Raw genomic sequence first — 26677 nt, 5'->3', positions numbered from 1 at the left:
CAAAATGGAAGGAGTAACCATCATAAGGCCCTCAGCAGACATGGATGCCTCCATAGCCATGGGCTGTTTGTTGGCAGTGTATTATTTGTTTGGGGTGCAATACCCAAGAGGGGCTCAACACAATCTACATTTTATGGACACATTTTTGTTCAAATTAAATAAGGACAAAAAGAAAATGTCAATACCGGTATTAAGGATGTGTAATATGTTGTCTTAAGAAAATCCATGTTCCATACACTTTAAAGACATGTTGAGTGTTATATGAACAAATGTATTTTATAAGCTTTTTGTTTTATGTTGTAATATACATTTCAGCATAGTTTTATTATTTTAATGTGTGTGTATAGATATACTAAATTATTGTTTGCTAGTAGTTAACTTTTTAACAATATGAACTAACTATTTATTTAACAGTCAGTTAATAAAACTCAACTCTTTACTATTCCTGATAAAACGATTTTTGAAAACAGTCAATTTTTTTTGACTACATTCAAGATGGCTGCCAAACCATGTGACTTTAGGCCACCATATTGCATTTGAGTGACCATACCATAGACCCCTACACTCATACCAAGTTTGGTGAGTTTTACCATAATTACCATAAGAAGTCATGGCTGCAATGCTTTTATTTATTTTATCCAGCTGTTATTATTTATTATTATTTAAACATCATAATGTTTTCAAAATAAAAAAAAACAAGCAGTATATTGCTTAACAAACAGCTAAAAAGGAGGGGGGACATTTTCTTACATTATAGTAAGTGATATCCAATTCAATGATTATGAAGAGTTTGTGGCCATTTGGTGTAAATGTATGGAGGCTCTAATGCTTGGGCTGCTGTGATGCTCCCTCTTCACATTATTCTTTCATCTCCCCATCTTTGCATAGGCAGTCAGACAGTTTATTCTCATGGCTCAACATCTCCTTATTCATACTGACAAACTCCATCTCTGTCTGTCCGTTTAGGATTTTTTCCCCTTCCTTTCGTAACTGCTTTCTCAACAGCACTATCACACCGATCGTGAAGAAAAAGGACGAGCCAGTAAGACTTGTAATCAGACCAAAAAATATATACCTGTGATAAAAAATAAAATAAGAAGATTAGTTGTATATGGAAGGCAAAATGGTTCTATCAAGGGGATGAACAACAATGCTTGTGTTGAGTGAAGCAGATCTGCTACACTGCAAAGGCTTAGACCCATTACCTGTAGACATCAGAGTCATATAGCCTGCAGGCTCCTCTGCTTCCACACCTCTTTGTGCCCCATTTCAGACAGGTGGAATCTATCAGAGCTCCGAAATACACAGCGGCTGGGATACCACCTGCAGGGAGACAGGGGAAAGAGAGGGCAGTATTTTAGGACAAGAAGGAAAACAAAAATAATGTAAATAAGTTTTCCGTTTTTATAATTTTATACCATTATTTTTTATTTTATTTTAATGAGTTTGTTCCAAAGTGCTGAAGCCAGGTTTTGTTTTGCCAGGTTTAAATACCTTACAACCAGATGTCTAAAGATCTTGACAATTAACAACAGGAAACCTTTAGATAATTGGACCTACTGATTTCACTGATACACAACAACACAAGACAAACAGTGTTTTTATACAACAAGATAATGTATTGAAAAATGAAGAGAGAACCACAGGATTTTTTATTAAATACATTAATCTGTAGCATTGATTGTGTTGGCCTGTAAGTACTTGGGCTAGATATTGTAGGGTTTGCACACTGCGCAGAGGGGTTTGCGCGGCTCACGTGGCTTTCACGCACAAATGAACATTACTTGCCATATTCAAAACCCCATTTGCGCATCGCAATTATGCGTGATTCCTGCTATATTCGTAGCTGTGCGCTGCGCAAAAACAGGGTTTGTGATGTGCAAAATAATGCATTGAAAAGGGTGGTGTTAACTCCTTGCACAGCACTATTTCAGGGGACAGCGACTGGACAGCGACATTCCAACACACAGTCAACAATGGGGCTGTCTGTTTTTATTTATGGTTGTATGTGTGCTGCACCAGAACAAGTTCCTAATGAAAATACATACATACATGCATACATAAATACATACATAGGAAATGTAGTTAGTAGCATGCAGAGTGTTCGTGGTCGTTACTAGTACTTTTGTTGTTTACGTATATTGATTTTCCCTATGCCCCTTTCCCCTGAGCTATTGGCCCTGTTTCAGAAAGCAGGTTTAACAAACTCTGAGTTGGAACCTGAACTCTGGGTTGACTAACTCTGAGCTGTCAAACTCAGTTTTCGGTTTCAGAACAGATGATAACAATGAGTTCAATCAACTCTGAGTTGAGTTATCCCTGAGTAAAGCGCATGCACGAGGAGCTCAATGGAACCCAGAGAACACGATTCACCATGGCAACAGGAGAAAAAAGGGCTCGAACCTCCTACTTCTCCCCATTGGAGATAGACATATTAATGACTGCGTATGCAGAATATGAGTATATATTTAAGAAAAAAAGCAATACAGTAGCAGCAGCAAAAGAACGTGAGCTGGTGTGGCAGAAAATTGCTGACCGAGTCAATGCGTGAGTATTAATTGTAAAAAGAAACGTTTTATCTCGAGTGCTCCACTTATTCAACATTTATATATATATATATATATATATATATATATATATATATATATATATATATATAAAAGTTAAAAAATATCTGGCGCTACAATACTTTTAATCTTAAATGCAGGGTGCCTTATCCCAGGGATTTTATATGGAACAATTTTCCGGTCAAGGAAGGATGCACAGCAGTTCCCGTCTAAAAACAGTCTCAAAAATGATTTATTAGAGAAAAAGTGAACATCATAATGCTTACGCGTTTCGACTTATCTTCCGCATCGACTTACACTCACCTAAAGGATTATTAGGAACACCTGTTCAATTTCTCATTAATGCAATTATCTAACCAACCAATCACATGGCAGTTGCTTCAATGCATTTAGGGGTGTGGTCCTGGTCAAGACAATCTCCTGAACTCCAAACTGAATGTCTGAATGGGAAAGAAAGGTGATTTAAGCAATTTTGAGCGTGGCATGGTTGTTGGTGCCAGACGGGCCGGTCTGAGTATTTCACAATCTGCTCAGTTACTGGGATTTTCACGCACAACCATTTCTAGGGTTTACAAAGAATGGTGTGAAAAGGGAAAAACATCCAGTATGCGGCAGTCCTGTGGGCGAAAATGCCTTGTTGATGCTAGAGGTCAGAGGAGAATGGGCCGACTGATTCAAGCTGATAGAAGAGCAAGACTGGAAAAATGTTGCCTGGTCTGATGAGTCTCGATTTCTGTTGAGACATTCAGATGGTAGAGTCAGAATTTGGCGTAAACAGAATGAGAACATGGATCCATGATGCCTTGTTACCACTGTGCAGGCTGGTGGTGGTGGTGTAATGGTGTGGGGGATGTTTTCTTGGCACACTTTAGGCCCCTTAGTGCCAATTGGGCATCCTCAAATTGGAAGCTGTGGGCATTCAGGGTAATGTAAGTGGATTATAAACTGGTTGATGTATAGGAAACAGAAAGTGTCAATAAGAGGAGTTGCTTCTAACTGGAGTGAGGTTGTTAGTGGAGTTCCACAGGGATCAGTACTAGGGCCTTTGCTTTTTCTATACTATATTAATGATCTGGATTCTGGGATAGTTAGCAAACTTGTCAAATTTGCAGATGATACTAAAATAGTTGGCTCAGCACATACAATCTTGGCAGCACAGGTTATTCAAAGGGATAATATTCAGTTGTGGGCCGACACCTGGCAGATGAAATTCAATGTGGATAAGTGCAAGGTATTACATGCAGGTAACAAATATGTCCACTATAATTACATTATGGGAGGAATAGAACTAGATGAACCTAGAAAGACCTAGGAGTCTATATGGACACCTCACTCTCCCCATCCAAACAATGTGGGGAAGCAATAAAAAAGGCAAACAGAATGTTATTATTATTATTATTATTATTATTATTATTATTATTAATATTATTATTATTATTATTATTATTATTACTTGGCAGACTCCCTTATCCAGGGCGACTTACAACATACGTGCAATACAAAGTGCAAGAATACAGTTAAGTACAAGGTATCAAACATTACAAATTCAATTAAACTATAACATAGCAATTCAAAATACATTTTACAAATTCTAATTTAGTAAAATTCTAGTACAGTAAGTGAGGTCCTACATCCGTGTCCGCCTGCTGGAGAGAACGAGTCAACAACACAAGATCCTTGAATCACTTAGTTATTAATGGACACCAAACGAGCACGTTGGGGTGAATGGCCTCCTCTCGTTTGTAAACTTTCTTATGTTCTTGTTATGTTCTAGAGTGACCAGCCTCACAGAGACACAATTCGCCCCCTCATACATTCTCCACATGAGCTAATTTAACCATGAGTGCATAGCACATACACACACACGTTCTTATTTCATATTATTTCCAAATTTATTTGTGACTAATTCCAATAGTGAAGTCTTATACAACCAATTAAGACCAATTATTGGTTGTGAAACAAACGTTGTGAGTTCAAATCTTGAAGTGCGCTGTATTTTATGTATTCGCAACGCTGTGTAAAAGACGAGAACAAACAATTATAAGGCGATTAATAAGTCTTTTACACAGCTTCTCTTAATTAGAATTGCGTTTCAATAACATGGTTCAGGGAACGTTAACTCCTAGCAAATGTATGACAATGCAAGGAAAATGAACTAATTGATATCCTGTTAGAGTGAATCATTCTCCAAATCCAGCCAAACTAAATGTAAGAAATCAAAAACAATAACTTAATAATAATAATAGGACATCCAAATACACACTGAATTTAATGGCAATGCTTAAGTAAAATAAATAAACAAATCACCCCCTTTGTGCACTGAATTTTCAAAAGATAAAAACAAGCTTACTTATAGAACTTAAAAAGGATATGGCGGCTAAACACCTGTTTTGGACAAACAGCAACAGTAATGTGCATAATAAGATTGTTTGATTCTGTGAAGAAATCCATACATACAGACAATTATGTATATTGGGTAATATTTATTACAACTACATCCACAATATTGTGTTTGTACTGCAATACTATGCATATGAGCCTCGTTGTTTGGCATAGAGATGTGCACTACTATATTACCGAGGAGGTAATGTGTCTCTTCACTGTCATGCGGCTGAATAAGCGTTCTTGTTGCGCAGATTCCCTCAGTTCTGCACAGATCTGCAGAATTCTATTGATCTCATTGGTGAAGCAGCACAGATCCAAACAAACTGCGGAAATCTGCACTACACGAATGCGACCTTATTTTCCGCAGCACGTCACTTTTGGAAACAACCGAACTGTTACAGGTGAGCAAATAAGGTCTCAAAACAAGTTTGTCTAATGTTATATGCATGTGTAAGATTAGTGAGTGTAGAGTCTAGAAGGGCAAAGGCCTGGAATTTGGATACATTTGTGAATATTTATGCTAGAAACCATAACAATCACAAGATACAGCTGTTGTAAAATGATTGTCTTGTGTCCAGACTAGAGTGCACTGCACAGTGCGGACTGATGTGATTTAGAATGATGTGTGTGTGTGTGTGTGTGTGTGTGTGTGTGTGTGTACAAATAACAGGACGTGAAACACGGCACTCGCCTCTGTCCAGCACACTGCCTTCATTCATGCACCTGCAGAGTCCTGTTCTTTTAATGCCATGGCTTATTAACATATGGAAATGACTTGGTAATTGGAAACATGAGATACATAGCACAATCGAATTTGAATTGTGTGAAAGCCTTAATTAGACTGAATAAACCAGTTTTTCACGATGTTTGCTGCGCAAATCTGTGTTCAAACAGTGGGGATAACACTAGACTGTGGAGTGGCGCAGGCCGGTTTGCACGACACAGGAAAACAATGCTATATTCCAGTCCCGCGCAAAGATTTGCGCCGTGTTTGAATGTCTCTCCTTTTTTGGCCAAGTCACATATTTTTTACGCAGCACACATTTTGCATGTAAATTATCAATAATACACACACACATGGTAGGTGGAGCCAAGGAGCTGCTGCCAAAGCCGATGTATGTTGCTCAGTTTAAGCAAGAGGGAGCGGGGTTTTGGAGGCGAGTTACTGGCTCAGGAAGGAATTGGGTGGTATCTCTGATAGTGTGCTTCTCATTGGTTGTGCTTGGACCAGGAGTTAAGCGTGATAACAGTAAATTGAACTTGTCAAAATATGTAATTTTGATTTATCAATAAAATAGTTATTGACAACAATTCTCATTACTTATGTTTGTCATATGGATAAAAAGTAGGTTTCTCAAAAAGAAGAAGTAATGGTTACATATTTATGTTTCCCAGTTCTCAAAAATAGGTAAAGGTTACTTATGTGTTGTTTTGTTTCCCAGTTCTGAAAAATAAGTACAGGTTACTTATGTGGTGTTTTGTTTCCCAGTTCTCAAAAGGAAGTAATGATTAGATGAGGGTTAAGTTGGCTTCTTAGTCAACTTATATAAATAAATGTGTGCACTTGGAATTGGAAACTGCGTGAATAAAAAGCTGCGAATAAGAGGCCAACTTCAGCCTCCTAATGATTAGCCTACTTATTTTTTACAAACCAGGGAACAGAAATAAGTAATAATTACTTTTTTGTAGCAACCTTTTACTTTTTATAGTATTGCCATTTGCTATTGCATTGATATATGAAAAAAAAGTAATGAGAACTGTTGCCTATTACTTATTATCGTGGTACAGAGTTTAAAACTAAAGTTCGGGAGGACAACCCAATCACGCTTCACTCCTGGTCCAACGATACACGCTATCAGATCATTTTCATTGTATTTATATTATTATTAATGCAATGCAAAACAATACAGAGTAACAGATACAAAAAGCACCAGGGGTCTATGACAATACAGAAAGTACATTATAGAAAAACCTTGAAAAACATACAAGCACACAATCAGTTATACCACAAGTTCCTTCCCCGGTGCCGGTATAGCTCTATAGTGCCACAGCACCCCTCCATCTTGCTAAATTCACAATAATGAGAAGTACTGTCATATGCTACTGTATTGATATGTAAGTAGAAGTGTTGTCCTATGAGTGCTAAAGTTTGGAAACAGTGAGATAAGAAATAAGTAAAATTTGGGTCATTCTTCCAATAGTGTGCCTTTTGTGTCCCTGTGCCATATTTGGATAAAATAACTGATTATTTTCCAAAGTAATTAATTTATCATAAAGGTTTAAATAATTCCTATTCATAACTTGTAAAAACAAACTAAATAGCATTTAAAATAAAAAAATCTGAAACAAATTAAAGGAAAAATCAGCATTCATTTTATTCATTCATCCTATTAATCTGTTTACTAAGTCCTTTAAAAATATAATCACAAAATTGTAACGTATTTTTAAAATCTCACAATTTTTACAAAATACAACTTAGTGCATTGTTTTTCAACTATAAATCTGTAGAATAAATATATATTTATTAATATAAATTGAACTATTTAGTACTGTCCCTGAATCCACTGTCTACCCTGTTACCGGAGATAAACCCCTCTGCAAAATTATGATTTTGTCCACAAGTGACATAATATTAAGGAGGAAGACATCTGAAGCAACTTCAGGTAGGTGTCTAAACAGTTTTTCATATATTTTTTAAAGCTAATTTCTCTGGGTTCATAAGGTACTTTATAAATGTCAACTATGTTATACAAAGTTAAGAAGAAAACAAATATATATCCAAAAATGTATAATTTGTTTAATAAGCTCCAAAAAAGCCTTCACCAGAAGCACACCATGTGAGGCCATGTGCTTTATTACATGGGAAATAAAGGCCAAACTTTATGTAAGTCAACCCTGTTACTGGTGTTACAGAGTTGATGCAAAATATAGTTTAAACAGGAATGTATGGCTTTTAATTTACAGGTTTTCAGCTTTTAAGCTTGGCAAAAGTGGTTTTCAGTTGTTTATTTCCCAAAATACAACCTGATTAAAAAAAAGATTTAAAAAAAAAATCACAAAGTCCAAAAGGCACCCTATATGGAAGAATGACCCATTTAATAAAATAACAGGGAAACAGAAATAAGCAACCATTACTTATTGTAAAAGTTTTGTTCGACCTTAACCTTGGGGCTGTGTAAAAACCCGGAACGCTGGAACAGTGGAAAGATTTACAAAGATGTCCAAAACAGAAAAATACTTATTCTGGGCTATCAGAAACTTGTGTTTTAATTGAAAATATTGTATTACATAGTATAAATAATTAACTTTAATACTACTACTAATAATAGTGTATACACATTTAATGTTGTATTTTGGGATATTAATGTGTAAAAATATATAACAAAAGTAACACAATGCATCCCTTAAACTAAAATATTACCCCCAAAATTGTTACCAAGGAATGAAACACCCAAGTTTCCAACAAACAACTGTTATAAAAAAATCCATGAATAAAGAGCCATTTGGCTACTTTTGAGCATAATAATTGCAGTAGGTAGATCACACAACCAGTGGCGTCTCTGGCATGGAAAGCCTGGTGGGGCACAATAAACTCTGTAAGGGGCAGCATCCAACTCGTCAATGAAACTACACGCAAACCTACTTGCTCAATGAATCCAAACACAAAAATGCACCTCATCAATGAAATCACAAATGCACACATTAACGTAGAGCAGGAGTAGAGGAAGTGGAGACATGAGTGACGTCACATCATCAATAACGGCATTTGATCTCACATAACTGATATATTACCTTGTTATACAGCATCGCATTACAAATTCAAAGTTATCAAGCAATATACGATCATTGTGGTCTTCAACTGTAACTAATAACACCTCCAAAGCAACATTTCAGAGCAGGGAAACCCATTGCTTTCCGGGCCTTAACCTACAACCAAAATAACAAACCTTGTAATAATCTAATATCTAATAATTAAATTCACCCTATACTATTGCCTCACCTATTTCACATCACCTTCTTAGGCAAAACCAAAACAATACCTACCTATGCCAAAATAATTTGTGTTTGTAAAATGTACACTTTGTTTACTATAGCCATACTTTTAATAAGCTTAAAGTATACTTTACATTACATTAGGAATTAGTATACCTTAGTAATACAAAGTAGGCCAATTTAGTCCTAGAAAAATACAACAAAGTTTATTAGTAGTGCTTTCAAAAAATCAGAACATGTGTACTTTATATATTTAAACTGTACTAAATATGTAAACTTTTTGTATACATATTTTTTGACAGTGAGTATTTATGCCAAAGACAGTGCTGTTACAATCTGCATACATCTTGAGTTATTTGGGTAATTGTATTAAGTTGCATCTGTGATTAACTGAAAATGTTATGAAAAATAATTAAATAAATTAAAATTGGACTTACCCAGAGTTCTCATCATCATTGTCTGTATTCCAAGACCCAGAGACTTCAGCTCAGGTTTGATACACCTGATGGAAAACATTACCATTACTAGAAAATGTTACTAGAAAAACACAGAATTACCACTACAACATGTAATTTGTGCACTTTTCTCATCAAATCTCCATACTGTACAGAGATCAATGCACAAGATTTAGATTACAGACTGAGAGAGGGGAGTGGAGATTTGGTATAGTGTACTGTATTATAGCATAGTGCAGTGTAGAGTAATCTGGTGATGTGACGTACAGTGTAATGGAGTGCACATTATTATACTTCAGGGCACCGTAACACATACTATTAGTATTAGTACAAGTATTCAAGTCATTCGATCAAGTATTATGAGGTATGCTTGAGGTGGCAGTTAAAATCTTGATAACTTGATATTAATTTCACATAACACATATGAACCATATGATTTTCAGCTCTTGGAGTGACTTGTAATGACTCAAGTCAGTGACTTGAGAAAAGAAAAGACTGCAAGAAAAGACTCGACTCGTCTCCATCTAAATCAGTCATGGTCTTTATAATAAAAATAAATAAAAATCAACAACAAAATGCCCCTTCTCTACATGCAGTCATCTTGTCGCATTAACAGAACAGGCTTCTGCAGTGATTGTCAAGATTGTTGCTAAGGAAATGCCTTTCTAGCCTATAGCACAGTTCTATGATCATAGCATTAGCAAGCCAGAATCAAGCTATGGTGGTGTATTGTGCAGAATCTTCACAGATACTGTGAATTCATTGGCTAAATGGTCTGAAATCAGCGGTACCAGAAAATGACCTAGGATGTTAGATGGGAAGAAGATGTTGGTGTAAAGTAGTATTAAACTGTACATTCAACAATACGGATTGTTGCACAATAAAAAATAATAATAACATTGAACAGTGTATATATACAGATGGGTGAAGAATTAAAGGAAAAACCTGAATAATTGAGTTGAGGAACATAATGAACGCAATCACCTCCAAACAGGTGTACTGCATGATACAAGTAAGCAATTAACATCCTGTCATGCTCTGTGGCATAAAAATGCTGAACAGACTCAGTTGACCTCGATTTTGGATCAAGATGGCAAGAGGAAAGGATCTAAGTGAGTTTGAAAGAGGGGTCATTATTGGGGCACGAATGGCAGGAGCTTCAGTCTCAAAGACTACTCAACTGGCTAGTGTTTCAATAGGAACAGAGACTAAAGTTACATCTGCATTTAGATCTATGGGAAAGACAGGGGTTAAATTAATAGGATTGGAAATTTTGGTTGAATGTGCACATTCGATGACCATGATGGTCGTGCATTCGTGCGATATGTAAGGAAAAATAGAAGAGCAACTATTTCCCAGGTGACTGAGAATGTCAATGCAGGACGTGATCAGACTGTCAGCAAGAACAGTCTGTCGAGAACTACAGAGAGAGGAATATTATAGTAGGGTTGCAGTGCATAAACCCCTCATTACAAAGACAAATGCACATTTCAGAGTTCAGTGGTGCTAAAACCATTGGCAGTAGTCTACAGAGATGTGGGAAAAAGTGATATGGTCAGATGAGTCATCCTTCACCAGATTCTCGACAAGTGGGTGAGTGCATGTGTGGTGTCACCAAGAAAATGGTAGAGGCCTGACTGCTTGACCCCTACACTGAGGGGGTCCGGAGGCTCTGTTATGGGGGCATTTTCCTGGCATGGTTTGGGTGCACTGCAAATCATTACAAAGTTATTCTGAGTGATCAGCTTTATCCTATGGTAACATTTCTATCCTGATGGGAGTGGTCTCTTCCAGGATGACAATGCCCCCATCCACAGGGCACAAGGGGTTACTGAATGGTTTGATGAGTATGAAAATTATGTGAATCATATGCTATGGCCATTGCAGTCACCAGATCTCAACCCAATTAAACACCTATGGGAGATTTTGGACCGATGTGTTAGACAGCGCTTTCCATCACCATCATCAAAACACAAACTGAGTGAATGTCTTTTGGAAGAATGGTGTTCCATCCCTCTAGTAGAGTTCTCGTAGAATCTATGCCAAGGTGCATTGAAGTTGTTCTGGTGGCTCATGGTGGCCCAACACCTTAATGAGACACTTTATGTTGGTTTTTCCTTTAATTTGTCTGTGTGTATATATATATATATATATATATATATATATATATATGTATATATATGTATGTATGTATGTATATAGGGCTATCAGTCTATTCAAATATTTGATCGGTTAATCAATGAGCATTAGTTGATTAATCGGTAGACAAGTGGTTGTGCTACACAATAATATTAGGCATTGATATTACAGTATGACAACGCTGAATGGGAATGGAAAAAAAAATGTAAATGTATATTTAATAAAAACACTAAATAATTATAATCCGCAAACTAAATTATAATCGCTACAGCAAATGGATGTTTTGCTCACAAATTATACTGTAAACTACTCACACTGCCCTTGTAAGAAAAGCAATGTTTGCAAATGAAACAGAAAACCTTTCCTTTGTCTTCAATGTTTCCTTCTGAATCCAGTTTGAATCCAAAGCTAGACTGTAGTTTCCCTTTATTATTATTATTATTATTATTATTATTATTATTATTATTATTATTATTATTATTTCTTAGCAGATGCCCTTGTCCAGGGTGACTTACAAAATATAAGCGCAATGCAAAGTGAAATGATACAGTGCAATTCAAGGCATAATACATTTTACAAATTCACAATTTACACTAGTGTATACTAGATATACAGTAAACAATATATAAGGTATTACATCCTGGAATGAAAAAACTGGTAAGTGCAGACAAGATGTTAAGTCAAAGTTAAGAGCTTGTAAGCCTCCAGTTTGTGTGCGGATACTGTACTGTAGCTCTCATGATGTAATATCTTGCGTGATTCGTCTTTATATTTTAACACTAGAAGCACTGATCTGGTCAGTTTGACCGATTTTAATTTTAATTACTCTGTGTTCCTGAATACACTGTGCATACCCATTTTGGAATTTTCCTAAATATATGTCTTAAATATGACTACAGCATTTTAGCTGCTGAAAATAAATAAGTTATAAACACGTTTAAGTAGAATAGATTATAAATACATTATAAATAAATCCTGCCTGGTCACGATCTCTACCATGCTTGTCTACAGTGTTTCATGTGCTTGAAAAACACATGCATTGTATAGCATTTCAAGTGTCTTCTTACAACTATAGTGATATTGAGTGGACATTGAGAGTGATAACCTCCCAAATAAACAAGTTTCATTTATTTGTTTTGACTGTGCAGTGTACACGTTTAGAAAAACAAGCGCTTTGATGTTATTTATAGCAATAATTTTAATGTTTTATGATCATATTTCCATTTAAATACTCATTTTGTGCTAATTTTATATGATCATTATATGATCATTATTATACCACAGCGTTTAAAGAGCTATCGGTTAAAATTAGTGGTTCTGTCTCTTAGTAGTTCGAAATGTCGGTGCTTCTAGCGTTAACCATATAATCACCAGTCACTATAATAAAAAAACAAAAAACAAAAAAACTGCTTGATTAATTAGAGAAAATAATAGTGATCGAGGCAGCCCTAGTATGTATGTATGTATGTATGTATGTATGTATGTATATATATATATATATATAGCCCAGGGATGAGATACCGTATGACGATCATATATCCTGGTGTCATCCCCAGTGAGTTTATGAAGGTACCGAGGACAGACACCACCATGTAGATCATGAAATTTCTGCTGCAGTCCTCTTTTCGGGGACACTGCCCCAGGATTACCGACAGGTTGCCAGAGAGGGGAGGGGAAGACGCCACACAGCTACAATTGTGGAACACCTCCAAAATACCAGATAAGTACATCAGCCTCACTGTACACTGTGTCTCGCAATACAGGGGAAGAGGATGATTAATTAAGGAGAAAGAGGAGCAGAAGAAGAACCAGAGGAATCTACATGTCTGTACATTTCTTCCACTGATACTACCACTTCTGCTAGTTAATCATTATTTCTGTCTGTTAAAATTAAACTTTATGGACTGTAATGGACAATACGATATTTGAATATATATAGGCAGTTTACAGGTCTTCTAAATTTTTAAATTGTTCTTTTATGAAGTCCTTACTGTATTCTTTCCAAATCCAGAGGAGGTTTCACAGCCAGCAAGACAGGGAGTCATATATGTGATCCCATTGTCAGCACAGACAGGATCCCATTGCTTCAGAGAGCAGGAGCAGCCCCTGTTACAGTCTGTCATCAGCATCCTGTCATCGAATGAGATTTGTCTGTCTCTGGGGATAATTGAAAGACATAAACCAGCATGAGATTTGAGGGGCCATTTAACAACACTCCAGTGTAGGGCCAACATTCCCCCTCCCCACCCCACCCGTTGACATACTATACGCACCCCCCACAGTCTTCAATCCATCCCCCCACCGGGGGGTCAAGCCCTCTTAATGTCCTCTCAACATCACTGCTCCATGTAATTAACTATTTTGTATCATTCCTGGACTTACAGTTGGACGTATGTGCTAATGCGTATGTGAAGACCCCTGTAGATGTGTACAGTGGCTCTCAAAAGTATTCACCCCCTTTGGACTTTTCCACATTTAATTGTGTTTTTGCCAACACAGAAAATATCCATAATGTCAAAGTGAAAAATATAATCTGCAAACAGAAGTATTTACAAGTTACCACAGACAGAGACAGCAGAGTACAGGTGAGAGGCAGCCATCTTGTTGTTTGACTAGTTTCACACCGGTCTTAGCATTGCTCATTTTGTTTTAAGTTTGCTTTAATTGAAGTTAGCATTGTCTGTAGTTTGCCTAAATTGAAGTCAATTCAGTTCAGCTGAGTTGGTGAAAGTAAACAGGTTGTAGAAAGGAGATTTAATCAAGGACTAGCAGTAATTCTGTTGCAGGAGGAGTCAGGTGGGGTCAGTTAGGTGTGAATTGGGGCAGGTAGACAAAAGCTACTTAAAGCAGCTGTTGAGAAAGAGGGATATAGAAGAATTGGTCAATCAGCCCATGAGAGACATGGTGTGCATGCCAAAACCTAGGAGAGTTGAGACCATAGAGCAGGAAAGTGGACAGAACTGCTGGGTTACAGTAGGTCGTAACTGCAGAAGGGCGCGCACAACCGCTAGAGACATCCCAAGAGCTAGAATTGCCAGGTTCCAGCTGTTGGACACTGAGTTGGACAGTGACATCTCAGAGGGTTGATGGGAGGGCAGTTGAGCACCAGAGCACCATGGTGCCCACTCCCCCCCAGAACAGGGAGGTAGTGATAGTAGGAGATTCAATCCTTAGAGGCATAGATCACACAGTGTGTTCTAGTGATAAGGAGACCCACATGGTTTCTTGCCTGCCTGGTGCTCAGGTTGCAGATCTCCCTAAACTAGTCCACATTGGAACCAATGACATAGGAAAAGGTAGGACAGAGGTTCTGCAAGACAAATTTAAAGAGCAGAACCTCCACAGTAGTTTTCTCTGAAATACTTCTGGTACCACGTGCCAGGCCAAGGAGACAGGCTGAGATTAGAAAGTTTAACACGTGGTTGAAATCTTGGTGTAGGGAAGAGGGTTTTAGGTTTATGGAGCATTGGTCTTTCTTCTGGGATAGATGGGACCTGTACGAACCAGACGGTCTACATTTAAACAGAAGGGGGGCTAATGCATTGGGAGAGCGTATGTGCAGAGTAATTGAGAATCTTTTAAACTAGGCACCAGCAGGGCAGAGAGCTCTGACAATGGGAGATGTTCCACTAAGGAAAGAAAACAAAGGGAAACTGCTAGTAGGAAAGTCTTGAAATGTTTGTACCTCAATGCCAGGAGTATAAGGAACAAGATGTTAGACCTAGAAGCCACAGTGCTGGCATGTGACTATGATGTTGTAGGAGTGACAGAAACATGGATTGCAGAAAATGATGGGGATGAATACAAGTTGAAAAGATAAACACAGTTTAAGAGAGACAGGCAAAATCGAAGAGGGGGTGGGGTAGCATTATATGTGAAAAATGACATTGAGGCAGAAGAACTCAAATTAGATTCCAGTAACGGAACAGAATCTTTGTGGGTCAAACTTTTGAATAAAAGATCCAGAGGATTAGTGGTAGCAGTGTGTTACAAACCACCCAACTCAGATATTCAGCAAGATGTTGCATTGTACAATGTAATCAGGACTGCATGTAGCAAGGATGTGGCTGTTATAATGGGGGACTTCATTTTCCCAAACATAGACTGGGAAAGCCCAGTTGGGACTACAGTAGCAAAAATAGACATGGTTGAGATGGTAAATAACTGCTTTTAACTCAATTTGTCAGTAAACCAACCAGAGAGAGTGCATGCATTGACTTGATATTTTCAAATGTCCAAGATAGAGTCAGAGGGACACTAGCTAGAGAAGAATGGCAAACTGTGATCACAATATGGTTAGGCATTCTTTCAAAAAACAAGGACCAAGTCTAAAACAATGGTCTACAATTTTAGAAAAGCAAACCTTGAAGGTATGAGGCAGCACTTAGAAGAGGTAGACTGGAGCACACTGGATACAGAGTCAGTTGGTTATATTTTAAGAATACAGTGCATTCGGAAAATATTCACAGCGCTTCACTTTTTCCACATTTTGTTATGTTACAGCCTTATTCCAAAATGGATTAAATTCATTATTTTCCTCAAAATTCTACAAACAATACCCCATAATGACAACATGAAAGATGTATGTTTGAAATCTTTGCAAATTTATTAAAAATAAAAAACAAAAAAAGCACATGTACATAAGTATTCACAGCCTTTGCTCAATACTTTGTTGAAGCACCTTTGGCACCAATTACAGCCTCAAGTCTTTTTGAGTATGATGCTACAAGCTTGGCACACCTATTTTTGGGCAGTTTCTCCCATTCTTCTTTGCAGGACCTCTCAAGCTCCATCAGGTTGGATGGGGAGCGTCGGTGCACAGCCATTTTCAGATCTCTCCAGAGATGTTCAATCGGGTTCAAGTCTGGGTTTTGGCTGGGCCACTCAAGGACATTGACAGAACTCTAGGAAGAGTCCTGGTGGTTCCAAACGTCTTCCATTTATGGATGATGGAGGCCACTGTGCTCATTGGGACCTTCAATGTTGCAGAAATGTTTCTGTACCCTTCCCCAGATCTGTGCCTCGATACAATCCTGTCTCGGAAGTGTACAGACAATTCCTTGGACTTCATGGCTTGGTTTGTGCTCTAACATGCACTGTTAACTGTGAGACGTTATATAGACAGGTGTGTGCCTTTCCAAATCATGTCCAATCAACTGAATTTACCACAGGTGGATTCCAATCAAGTTGTAGAAACATCTCAAGGATGATCAGTGGAGACAGGATGTACCTGAGCTCAATTTTGAGTGTCATGGCAAAGGCTGTGAATACTTATGTACATGTGCTTTTTTTGTTTTTTATTTTTAATAAATTTGCAAAGATTTCAAACAAACTTCTTTCACATTGTCATTATGGGGTATTGTTTGTAGAATTTTGAGGAAAATAATGAATTTAATCAATTTTGGAATAAGGCTGTAAGATAACAAAATGTGGAAAAAGTGAAGCACTGTGAATACTTTCCGGATGCACTGTATACTACTTGAGGCTCAGGAGAAATTAGTACCAAAACTTAGCAAATTGAGGATCAACAAACATTGGTCAAAATGATTTAATAGAAGTAAGCAAAAATATATCAAGAGAAAGAAAAAGTTGTATAGCAAATACAAAAGGGATGGAGATTAAACAAAATACATAGAATATGTTGAGCTGCAAAGAGACCTTAAGAAAGGGATCAGGAAAGCAAAGCTTTTTTCAATATTACGACAGCAAAAGGTCAATAAAGGAGGAAGTGAAACAGATGAAGGGCAAAAGTGGAAGAGTCTTGGAAAACGAACAAGATGTGGCAAATGTTCTAAATGAGTATTTCACAGAGGTTTTTACAAAAGAATAAACAGGTAACATGCCACAGGTTAACAATCAATCCAGTCAAATCCTAAGAGAGATCGGGATAAATGAGAAGGTGGTACTAAAGGGATTAGCAGAATTAAAAACAAATAAATCACCTGGGCCAGATGGTATATTTCCAACAGTAATTCAAGAAATGAGGGAAATTATTTTTAGGCCGCTAACTCAAATATTCCAAATGACACTTAGAACAGGGGATGTGCCAACTGACTGGAAGACAGCAAATGTCATACCAATCCACAAGACAGGGGACAAAACTGAGCCAAGAAATTACAGACCAATCAGTCTCACCTGCATTACTTGTAAAATGTTGGAAAAATTGATTAGACAGAAAATAGAGTAGCACCTTAATGAAAACCATATTCTTGGAGATAGTCAACATGGGTTTAGACAAGGCAGATCATGTCTTACTAATTTATTATAATTTTTTGAACATGCAACTGCAGCTGTAGATCACGTGAAAGCATATGATATGATATACTTAGATTTTCAAAAAGCTTTTGATAAGGTTCCACACCAAAGACTGATCCTCAAATTGGAAGCTGTAGGCATTCAGGGTAATGTAAGTAGATGGATTATGAACTGGTTGATGTATAGGAAACAGAGGGTGTCGATTAGAGGAGTTGCATCTAACAGTGAGGTTGTTAGTGGAGTTCCACAGGGATCATTACTAGGGCCTTTGCTTTTTCTAATCTATATTGGACTCTGGGATAGTTAGCAAACTTGTCAAATTTGCAGATGATACAAAAATAGGTGACTCAGCAGATACAATCTCGGCAGCACAGGCTATCCAAAGGGACTCAGATAATATTCAGTTGTGGGCCGACACCTGGCAGATGAAGTTCAATGTGGACAAGTGCAAGGTAATACATGCAGGTAACAAAATTGTCCACTATAAATACACTATGGGAGGTACAGATCTAGATGAAGTATAGCATGAGAAAGATCTAAGAGTCTATGTGGACTCCTCACTTTCTCCATCCAAACAATGTGGGGAAGCAATAAAAAAGGCAAACAGAATGCTAGGGTATATTGTCAAAAGTGTAGAATTTAAAACAAGGGCAGTAATGTTCAGACTGTACAATGCGCTAGTTAGACCTCATCTGGATACTGTGGACAGTTCTGGGCTCCACACTTCAAGAAGGATATCGCTGCTCTAGAGGCAGTTCAGAGGAGAGCAACCAGACTCATTCCAGGTCTGAAGGGAATGTCCTACTGAGAGACTGACGGAACTGAACCTTTTCACCCTGGAACAGAGGAGACTACGTGGGGACTTGATCCAAGTCTTCAAAATCATGAAAGGCATCGACCACATCAAACCAGATCAGCTTTTCCCGATCAGCAGGGACACACGCACCCGGGGACACAAATGGAAATTGGGCTACAAGACATTCAAAACGGAAAACAGGAGACAATTCTTTACACAGAGAGTAGTCACAATCTGGAACAAACTCCCCTGCAATGTGGTTGAAGCTGAAAGTTTGGGAACATTTAAAAATAGACTGGATAGGATCCTTGGATCACTCAGTTATTAATGGACACCAAACGAGCACGATAGGTCGAATGGCACTCGTTTGTAAACTTTCTTATGTTCTTATGTAAATTGTTCTAAATTAATTACAAACACAAATGTTCAAAGGTTCATGACGTGACAATCACATAGATTATTTTCTTTGTTAGCTAAAACTGACAATGTTTGAATACTAAACCACAATTCAGATGTGCCTCATAGCTTATCTAAATGAAAATATTTGTTATCTTTCAAGTCGGAACCACTGCCCTTCCCACTTCCTGTTTGTATCAAAGGTGACGTCTACACAGGAACTTCCTCTTTTTCTCTTCACTTGGACTTGAGAATGTGAGGGTCTGGTGTTGTTTGCAAAACGAAACAAAGACTTGCGATTTTGGTTGGCTGGCTGCAATTATTGTGCTGTTCACCGCTGTCCTGCGCTACATTTACTGTTATTTACTGTTGTCTTGTGTGTTAGTTAATCTTGATAGTATTAACTTTCAGTTATCTTTCAAGTTGGAAGCACTGCACACTTCCTGTTCTATAAAACGTGACGTCTGCGCAGGTTCGTCTTCTTTTGTCATTTCACTGGACCCGAGAACATGAGCTATCTGTGACTGTGTTTGCAATAGACATTCAAAATGCGTATTTTGGTTGGCTGGCTTCACTTCATGGTGTTGTTCACCACCATTTTTTGCTACACATCATCTCTGTTTCGGTTCACAAGAAGAGCCTTTTAAAAATAATAGCTGTGTCTATATAGTGCAATATACACCGATCAGCCATAACATTATGACCACCTGCCTAATATTGTGTAGGTTCCCCTTTTGCCGCCAAAACAGCCCTGACCCGTCGAGGCATGGACTCCACTAGATCTCTGAAGGTGTGCTGTGGTATCTGGCAACAAGACGTTAGCAACAGATCCTTTAAATCCTGTAAGTTGCGAGGTGGGGCCTCCATGGATTGGACTTGTTTGTCCAGCACATCCCACAGATGCTCGATTGGATTGAGATCTGGGGAATTTGGAGGCCAAGTCAACACCTTGAACTCGTGATTCATCAGACCAGGCCACCTTCTTCCATTGCTCCGTGGTCCAGTTCTGATGCTCACGTGCCCATTGTAGGCGATTTCGGCAGTGGACAGAGGTCAGCATGGGCACCCTGACTGGTCTGCGGCTACGCAGCCCCATATGCAACAAACTGCGGTGCACTGTGTGTTCTGACACCTTTCTATCTGAACCAGCATTCACTTTTTCAGCAATTTGAGCTACAGTAGCTTGTCTGTTGGATCAGACCACACGGACCAGCCTTCGCTCCCCACGTGCATCAATGAGCCTTGGCCGCCCATGACCCTGTCGCCGGTTCACCGCTTTTCCTTCCTTGGACCACTTTTGATAGGTACTGACCACTGTAGACTGGGAACACCCCACAAGAGCTGTAGTTTTGGAGATGCTCTGACGCAGTCGTCTAGCCATCACAATGTGGCCCTTGTCAAAGTCGCTTAGATCCTTATGCTTGCCCATTTGCTGCCTAATATATCCCACCCACTGACAGGTGCCATGATAACGAGATTATCAGTGTTATTCACTTCACCTGTTAGTGGTCATAATGTTATGGCTGATCAGTGTATATTCCGACTGCTTGTTGTGTTGTTGTTTTTTGTCCACAGGGCTTTTTCTTCCACAGCAGGAGCACTAGCAGCGGCAGTAAAATCCGAGGCTCGGCTGCCCGGCCTGAGCCTTGGTGTGTCATAGGAGATCTCTCCCGGGGCTATAGATCTTGCTCTCTCAGCTTGCTGGGATTGAGCTCTGCTACACCTCCTCATCCGTGTGTGCAGGCCTCGGTTTTAGGCCCAAGCACGCGGACTCAGAGCTTGAGGCGGAGCTCATGGAGGAGGAGCTGGTCTCACCCACCCCTCCTCCTCTATTGAGCGAGGACATCCCTCCTGCTCCTGCGGGAGTTCTGGGCAGTGATTCAGAGGGCCGTGGAATGTCTTCAGCTCACCTGGCCCTCTGATCCTGCCCCACTGCGCTCCAGGTTTGAGGGAGGTCAGCATTTGCTGCTTCCTGAGCTCCTCGATGAACTGAGGACCTGGAACCATCCGGCAAGAGCCCCTGTCGTAGGCAGGAGAGAGGAGGCTTATGCCAGGGGGGACTGGGGGCAAGGGCGACTGGGTGATCCCTGGCAGCCATTGAGGACGCGCCTCAAGGCCATCTTCGCATGTCATGCCATGTGATGGCGATCCCCCATGGTCTAATTTTCTGACTGCGCAGTTTCTGAAGGGAGCTCGATGGCTACGGCCTCCTCGCACTCCTTCACTGCACGCATGGCGCCTTGATGTAGTGCTGGACGCACTTTCCCAAGCCCCATTTGAGCCACTGAACTCAGCTGAGTCTTCAGGCTGGCAATCACCTCTGCAAAACACATGTGCGAGTTACACGTCCTGTCTGTACACCCACCGTGTGTCCGTTTTGCAGGAGATGGCTCCAGTGTCACGCTATGGACGCTCCTGAAAGAGCTGTCTCCATTTCATGTCAACAGGCCGATTGAGTTGATGGCTTTTCATTCTCCTCCCTTCTCCTCGGAGCAAGAGAGTCGGCTTCACCTGCTCTGCCGTGTGCGGGCCCTCAGGTGCTATTTGGAACTCACTAATGACAGGCGCTCAGACGAACTGTTTGTGTCTTATGGAGCATGGACACAGGGTCAGGCACTTTCAAAGCAACGCCTCTCACATTGGACTGTGAACACTGTTACTATGGCCTACGAGTCCACCAGGACCCTGGTGCCTGAACATCTGGGGGCCCACTTGACTGGAGGTGTTGCTACACCATGGGCCCTTTTTCAAGGTGCCCCCTTGGCAGACATTTGTGCGGCTGCAGCTTGGGCTTCACTGCTTACGTTTGTCCGGTTCTACGGGTTGGATGTGGCGAGACTGGTCCCTTCCCTGGTGGGAATTCGGTATTGGCTGCAGTCGAGCCCCAGTAGCCCATGGGCTCTGGCTCCTGACTTCCTCTCCCAGTCTGCCCCTGTTAAGTGCATCCTGATGGAGCTATTTGAATGCAAGGTGTTGACTTGTCTTTCCCTTCCACCGGACTATGCCTTCCAGTCGAGCACCAACACAAGCTGCTCCTGGACTTGCTGACAGCCTGTCAATGTGTTCTCAGGGTCTGTCATACCTCCAGGTACGTTGCCTTACGAGGCTGCCCTGTATATAGTTTGTTCATTATTGCATTGTGTTGTGGTGGTGCATGCGTCTGGCTTGTACCCTGCTTTGTATATATAACGTGTGGCTCCGTTCTAGCTTGTGTAGACTGGAGCTTACTGACGCTGTTCCCAGCTGATGGCGCTCGAGTTGTTCACTGCCTCGCTGTGTATATAGTTCCTTGGTCAGCAGGTCTGTGGCCTGCTTTGGCTGTGTGCCATAGAGCAAGAGACCACTGTTGCTGTCCTCAGCAATAAGCACTTGAGCGGGCTCTTGTGTTCTGCTGTGATATATATATATATATATATATATATATATATATATGTCGCCTTATTTATATAAAACACTGTGAAAATAAATATGTTTTGAATATAGGTATAATCTCGTTAAAAAACTAAAATCTCACAATGTAGAAATATATCCAAGTCTCAGATGATTGTCAATAGTAACACTAAGAGTATCGCGAGAGTAATGCTCGCTCTCTGATCTTTCCCTTGTAGGTAGATTTGACCTCTATTATCAGTGTACTTGTAATAATGATTTAGTTTGAAGAATCCATTTAAAACCTGTCTAACGGACATCATACTGACTACAAAAATAGGTGAGACAAGCTAGCTTCTGGGAGAGAGAAAGATAACCAATTTATATCTTGTGAGAAATCTACTCATCCATAAGCAAGAAAGTTTTAAAATGTCTAAGCTTACCTTTTTCAAAAGCTGTGTTGCAACATGCAAATGTTTAGATTTATCCTTGTTAACTTGGTTTAATTTGAAACAAAAAAGCTATCAGCTTGTACTGTTATTAATCAATAAATGTATCTATCATGAGAGGCGAGAAAACAAGTAAAAATATATATATATGTGGACGTTACCGGTTAAAGACCTAACTTAAAGGTGAAGAAGGGCTATCACTTGAAAGATCTGTAATAAATATGATATAAACTCTTTTGTGTAGCTTAATCCTATGTATATAAATAGTAGTAGTAATTTGTTAATGATTCATAACATGTTTTGTTAATGTATTAAGTATTTGAAATGTATTTAAACCTAGTAATCAGGTAGACTGATGCTATGTGATGATGAGATCATCTCCCCCGGCTCCCCCAGTAGGACTAGGCAAGGAGCATGGCCGAACATTCATGGCCTAGTTCCGGGTCGGATCAGATATGCCAGTGGAAGAGGGGTATAATTAGTAGTAAATGGGCTCAGGTGTGTACAAGGGCTGCAAAGTTAGTTGTTAGGCAACACCCTACTCCAGCTGCAGGGGCGCTCAGCAGGTGGCTGAAACTCAAACAAGTGAATGAATCAATAAAAAGAATGCACAATACACAAAAATCATACTAACAGCAATACATGAATGAAAGTGAAAGCAATACAAAATCAAACACTAAATAAAATAAATAAATAAATAAAATAAGTTGAGCTTCTGTCATCTCCCATGACACTTACCCTGTGTAGGACACTGTCAGTCCAGCTACATTAGAGTTTTCACAAGTGACTCCTAACTGAGCCAGGAGGAAGATGTACGCTAGTAAGGAAGTGGCCAATGATAGCTGTGCTCCGGCAACCACATTTAGCTTATACCTCTTCATGATTAATCCTCCTAGAAATATACCGGTAGCCACACTTGGTAAATTGACAATGCCTGCAGGAAAGCAGAGTGGAGAGAATTAGCCTTTTGCATAAAAATAGTGTTAGTACATTTTAAAAATATGTTGCCTTGAATAAAGCTAAATAATTTAAGAAGACAAATACAAAAAAATAACAAGGTAGGTGTATTATCACTTTAAGAGGGTGTTTGGTAAGAAAAACTACCCATGTGGAGTTCTGGGCATCTTTACACTGCCATTTCAGACAGACAAATAATTGAATATCATTTTTTGAGCTTACACGGGTCAGGAACCTTAAAGGCACAAGCTGTAGAAAATGTAATAGATCATAATTTGTGGAAAATTAACTACAAGTTCAATCACATGACAGCACTCACCTATGAGGAAGTTGGCTCTCGATGCAGACTGACCAAACTGTTGCTCCATGTATTTTGATTTAAAAGTAACCAAGCCGATGAAGGAGTTGAACCTCAGAATGCTCCCACACAGCAGTACGAAGTAGGCTGGAGTTCCCAGCAGCTTTTTCAGCGATGGAAATAAACCTTTTATTGAATGACAGGTTTTCAAATCAGCCACTTTTGGATGTACTGGTGAAAGCACAAACCTTTAGCATTGTAATTCATCACATCATTCTATCTTACAAGTAAATTCTTTCAGATTTTCCATTATTATTATTATTGTTAAGAAAATATGTATTGAAATTGTGTACATTAGCATTGATTTACAAGCATTAGGAGCAGCACATTTGAGCTGGAAGTGTTGACATTTGACCTGTTCTAAGCCTGTCAGTCAAAACTGGATGATTTATTGAGTAAATGGTTGCTCATGAAGAGCTGGCCAATGCTGAAGGAGCAGTCATTTTTCATTTCCGACTGAACTGGAGAGTAAAGCGAGTGCTTATGGATCCAAGGACAGGAGGAAGGAAAATATTTAAATTATGGAATAACCTAATATTCTTGATTTCTGAACTGTAAATAGGTTGTTTGGAAGATTGGTTCCTATTATATTTACTACAAACATAGTATGTTTACTTTGAGTCTGAGCCTATTAGAGATAATAAGAGGAGATGGAGAAGGAGAATTGAGAATGAGAAGCTGTGATAGAGCAATTCAATGAGATGGTTTAGTGTTAATCAATTATGAAAAAAATGAAGAAGAAAGAACACTGCTAAAGAATGGAAAGCTCCCTTGCCTTTGGCAATAGTTGCTATATGCATTGACTGGGGCCCTGTATGTGGGGGCTGTGTCTGGGGCCCTGAGTCAGTTGGAAGTGGTTGAAGACACTCTGCTTTCTCTGGGCTCTTGTCCTGCTGCCCCTCTGCCTCTTCCTCCCCCTGTTTTCTCAGAGACTTTGGCAAGAACCAGAAAGGAATGCCAGCAAATAGCATTATGGCCGACGACACAAAGAAGCCCAGCCACCAGGCACCCACCCAGCGTGCATCCTTAGGAGTGATTGTCACACTTTCTGGGAAAAAAACAAAAACAGGACCAGGGCAGTCTTAGTACCTGTCCAAGAGCAGAGCACTGGGGTTCATTAACACTCTGGCACTAACCTTCCTTAACTCTCTTTAAAAATGCTGCACACTGCACATTACATCATGAGGGAGTTTCTGAATTCACTTAGACATATTTAAGTTTTTTCTTCTAAAAAAACATACCCAATAAACTTTACTTTGTGTTGAAAATAAAGTTGACACATTTATTCATGGAATTTCACGCAATGACCAAATGACTAAACTTGATAGATCTACTTGTAAATGTTAAATAGATCTGCTTCTAGAGTTATGTTAATATTTTTCTTAAGTGGACACATTTCTTTACACAAATACCTGAACTCTGACCATAGTTTAACCTGGCACGTGGGAGCTGTCTGCCTCAAACAAGCCTTGGCATCGGTCTAACTTAATATGTTGTGAACATGTTCTGCTGTAAATGTGCAAAATATATATATACATAACCTGGAATGTTGATGCATTTAAATGGGAATTCTTTCCTTTGATTTACTACACATATTCAACAGTCTGAACAGACCAGAGAATTACTATTATGAAAATGAAAAAAAAAAAATATCTTGGTTAGAGAAGCATTACAGCTATGAATATTTTGAGGTAAGTCTGTATGAGGTTTGCACAGATGGATTGTCTAATATTTGCCCATTCTTCTTGGCAAAATTGTTCAAGCTTTGTCAAGTTGGATGAGGATTGTTGGTAAACAGCAGTCTTCAAATCTTGCCACAGATTCTTAATTGGATTCAAGTTCTGGTTTTGACTGGGACACTCTAGGAGATTCATGTTTCATATTTTTAAGACACTCCAATGTTGCTTTGGCTATCTGCTTGGAGTCATTGTCCTGCTGAAAGGTGAATCTCCGTCCAAGTCGTAGGTCTTTTGCAGATTGAAGCAGGTTTTCCTTAAGGATTTACCAGTATTTTGCTCCATCCACTTTGCCCTGTACCCTGAAAAGCTTCCCAGTCCCTGGCGATGCAGAACTTCCTCATAACATGATGCTGCCACCACCGTGGTTCATAGTATGGATGGTGTTACCTGGGTATTGTTCTGTATTAGGTTTACGCCAGATATAACACTTTGCAAATAGTTTTGAATTGCATTGAATATTTTGCCTAATCTAATAGCAAATTCCAAGTGGGATTTTAGATGAGCTTTTTTGAGAAATGGCTTCCTTCTTGACACTCTTCCTTTCAGACCAGATGTGTGGCGTATTAGTGTTATTGTTGACACATGGACAGTTTCTCCCAACTCAGCCATGGAGCGGTGTAGGTCTTTCACAGTTGTCATTGGCCTCTTTACCTGGCTGCTCAGTTATGGAGGACATCCTACTTTAAGCAGACTTTGGATGGTGCTGTACATGCCTTCAAATTCATTGTATGCCCCTCTCCATGTTATATTTTGACATCTACCATTAGTTGGTAAGTTTACAATTTTAAAGTTTTAAAAGTTGCATTTATGACAGGAAAA

The 26677-nt window shown here is 39.2% G+C and overlaps 1 protein-coding gene across 1 annotated transcript in view; it reads right to left on the bottom strand.

Annotated features, from left to right (window-relative positions):
- Window positions 1-634: 634 nt before the first annotated feature.
- The window catches only part of slco1e1 (solute carrier organic anion transporter family, member 1E1), a 58761-nt gene continuing 32718 nt past the window's right edge, over window positions 635-26677 (bottom strand). Inside the window, exons 9-16 of the mRNA XM_066705610.1 lie at window positions 24895-25167; window positions 24081-24245; window positions 23543-23738; window positions 13531-13696; window positions 13061-13245; window positions 9383-9447; window positions 1206-1323; window positions 635-1075 (exon numbers count right to left, since the gene is read on the bottom strand). Of these exons, the coding sequence (XP_066561707.1) occupies window positions 859-1075; window positions 1206-1323; window positions 9383-9447; window positions 13061-13245; window positions 13531-13696; window positions 23543-23738; window positions 24081-24245; window positions 24895-25167 (1385 nt within the window). The 3' untranslated portion in view covers window positions 635-858. The remainder of the gene's footprint in view (window positions 1076-1205; window positions 1324-9382; window positions 9448-13060; window positions 13246-13530; window positions 13697-23542; window positions 23739-24080; window positions 24246-24894; window positions 25168-26677) is intronic.

The sequence above is a fragment of the Amia ocellicauda genome, chromosome 5 (genome assembly GCF_036373705.1).
Source record: "Amia ocellicauda isolate fAmiCal2 chromosome 5, fAmiCal2.hap1, whole genome shotgun sequence".
NCBI classification, from domain to species: domain Eukaryota; kingdom Metazoa; phylum Chordata; class Actinopteri; order Amiiformes; family Amiidae; genus Amia; species Amia ocellicauda.
Note: the sequence above shows the minus strand (reverse complement) of the source record. Positions and strands in the feature narration are given on the sequence as shown.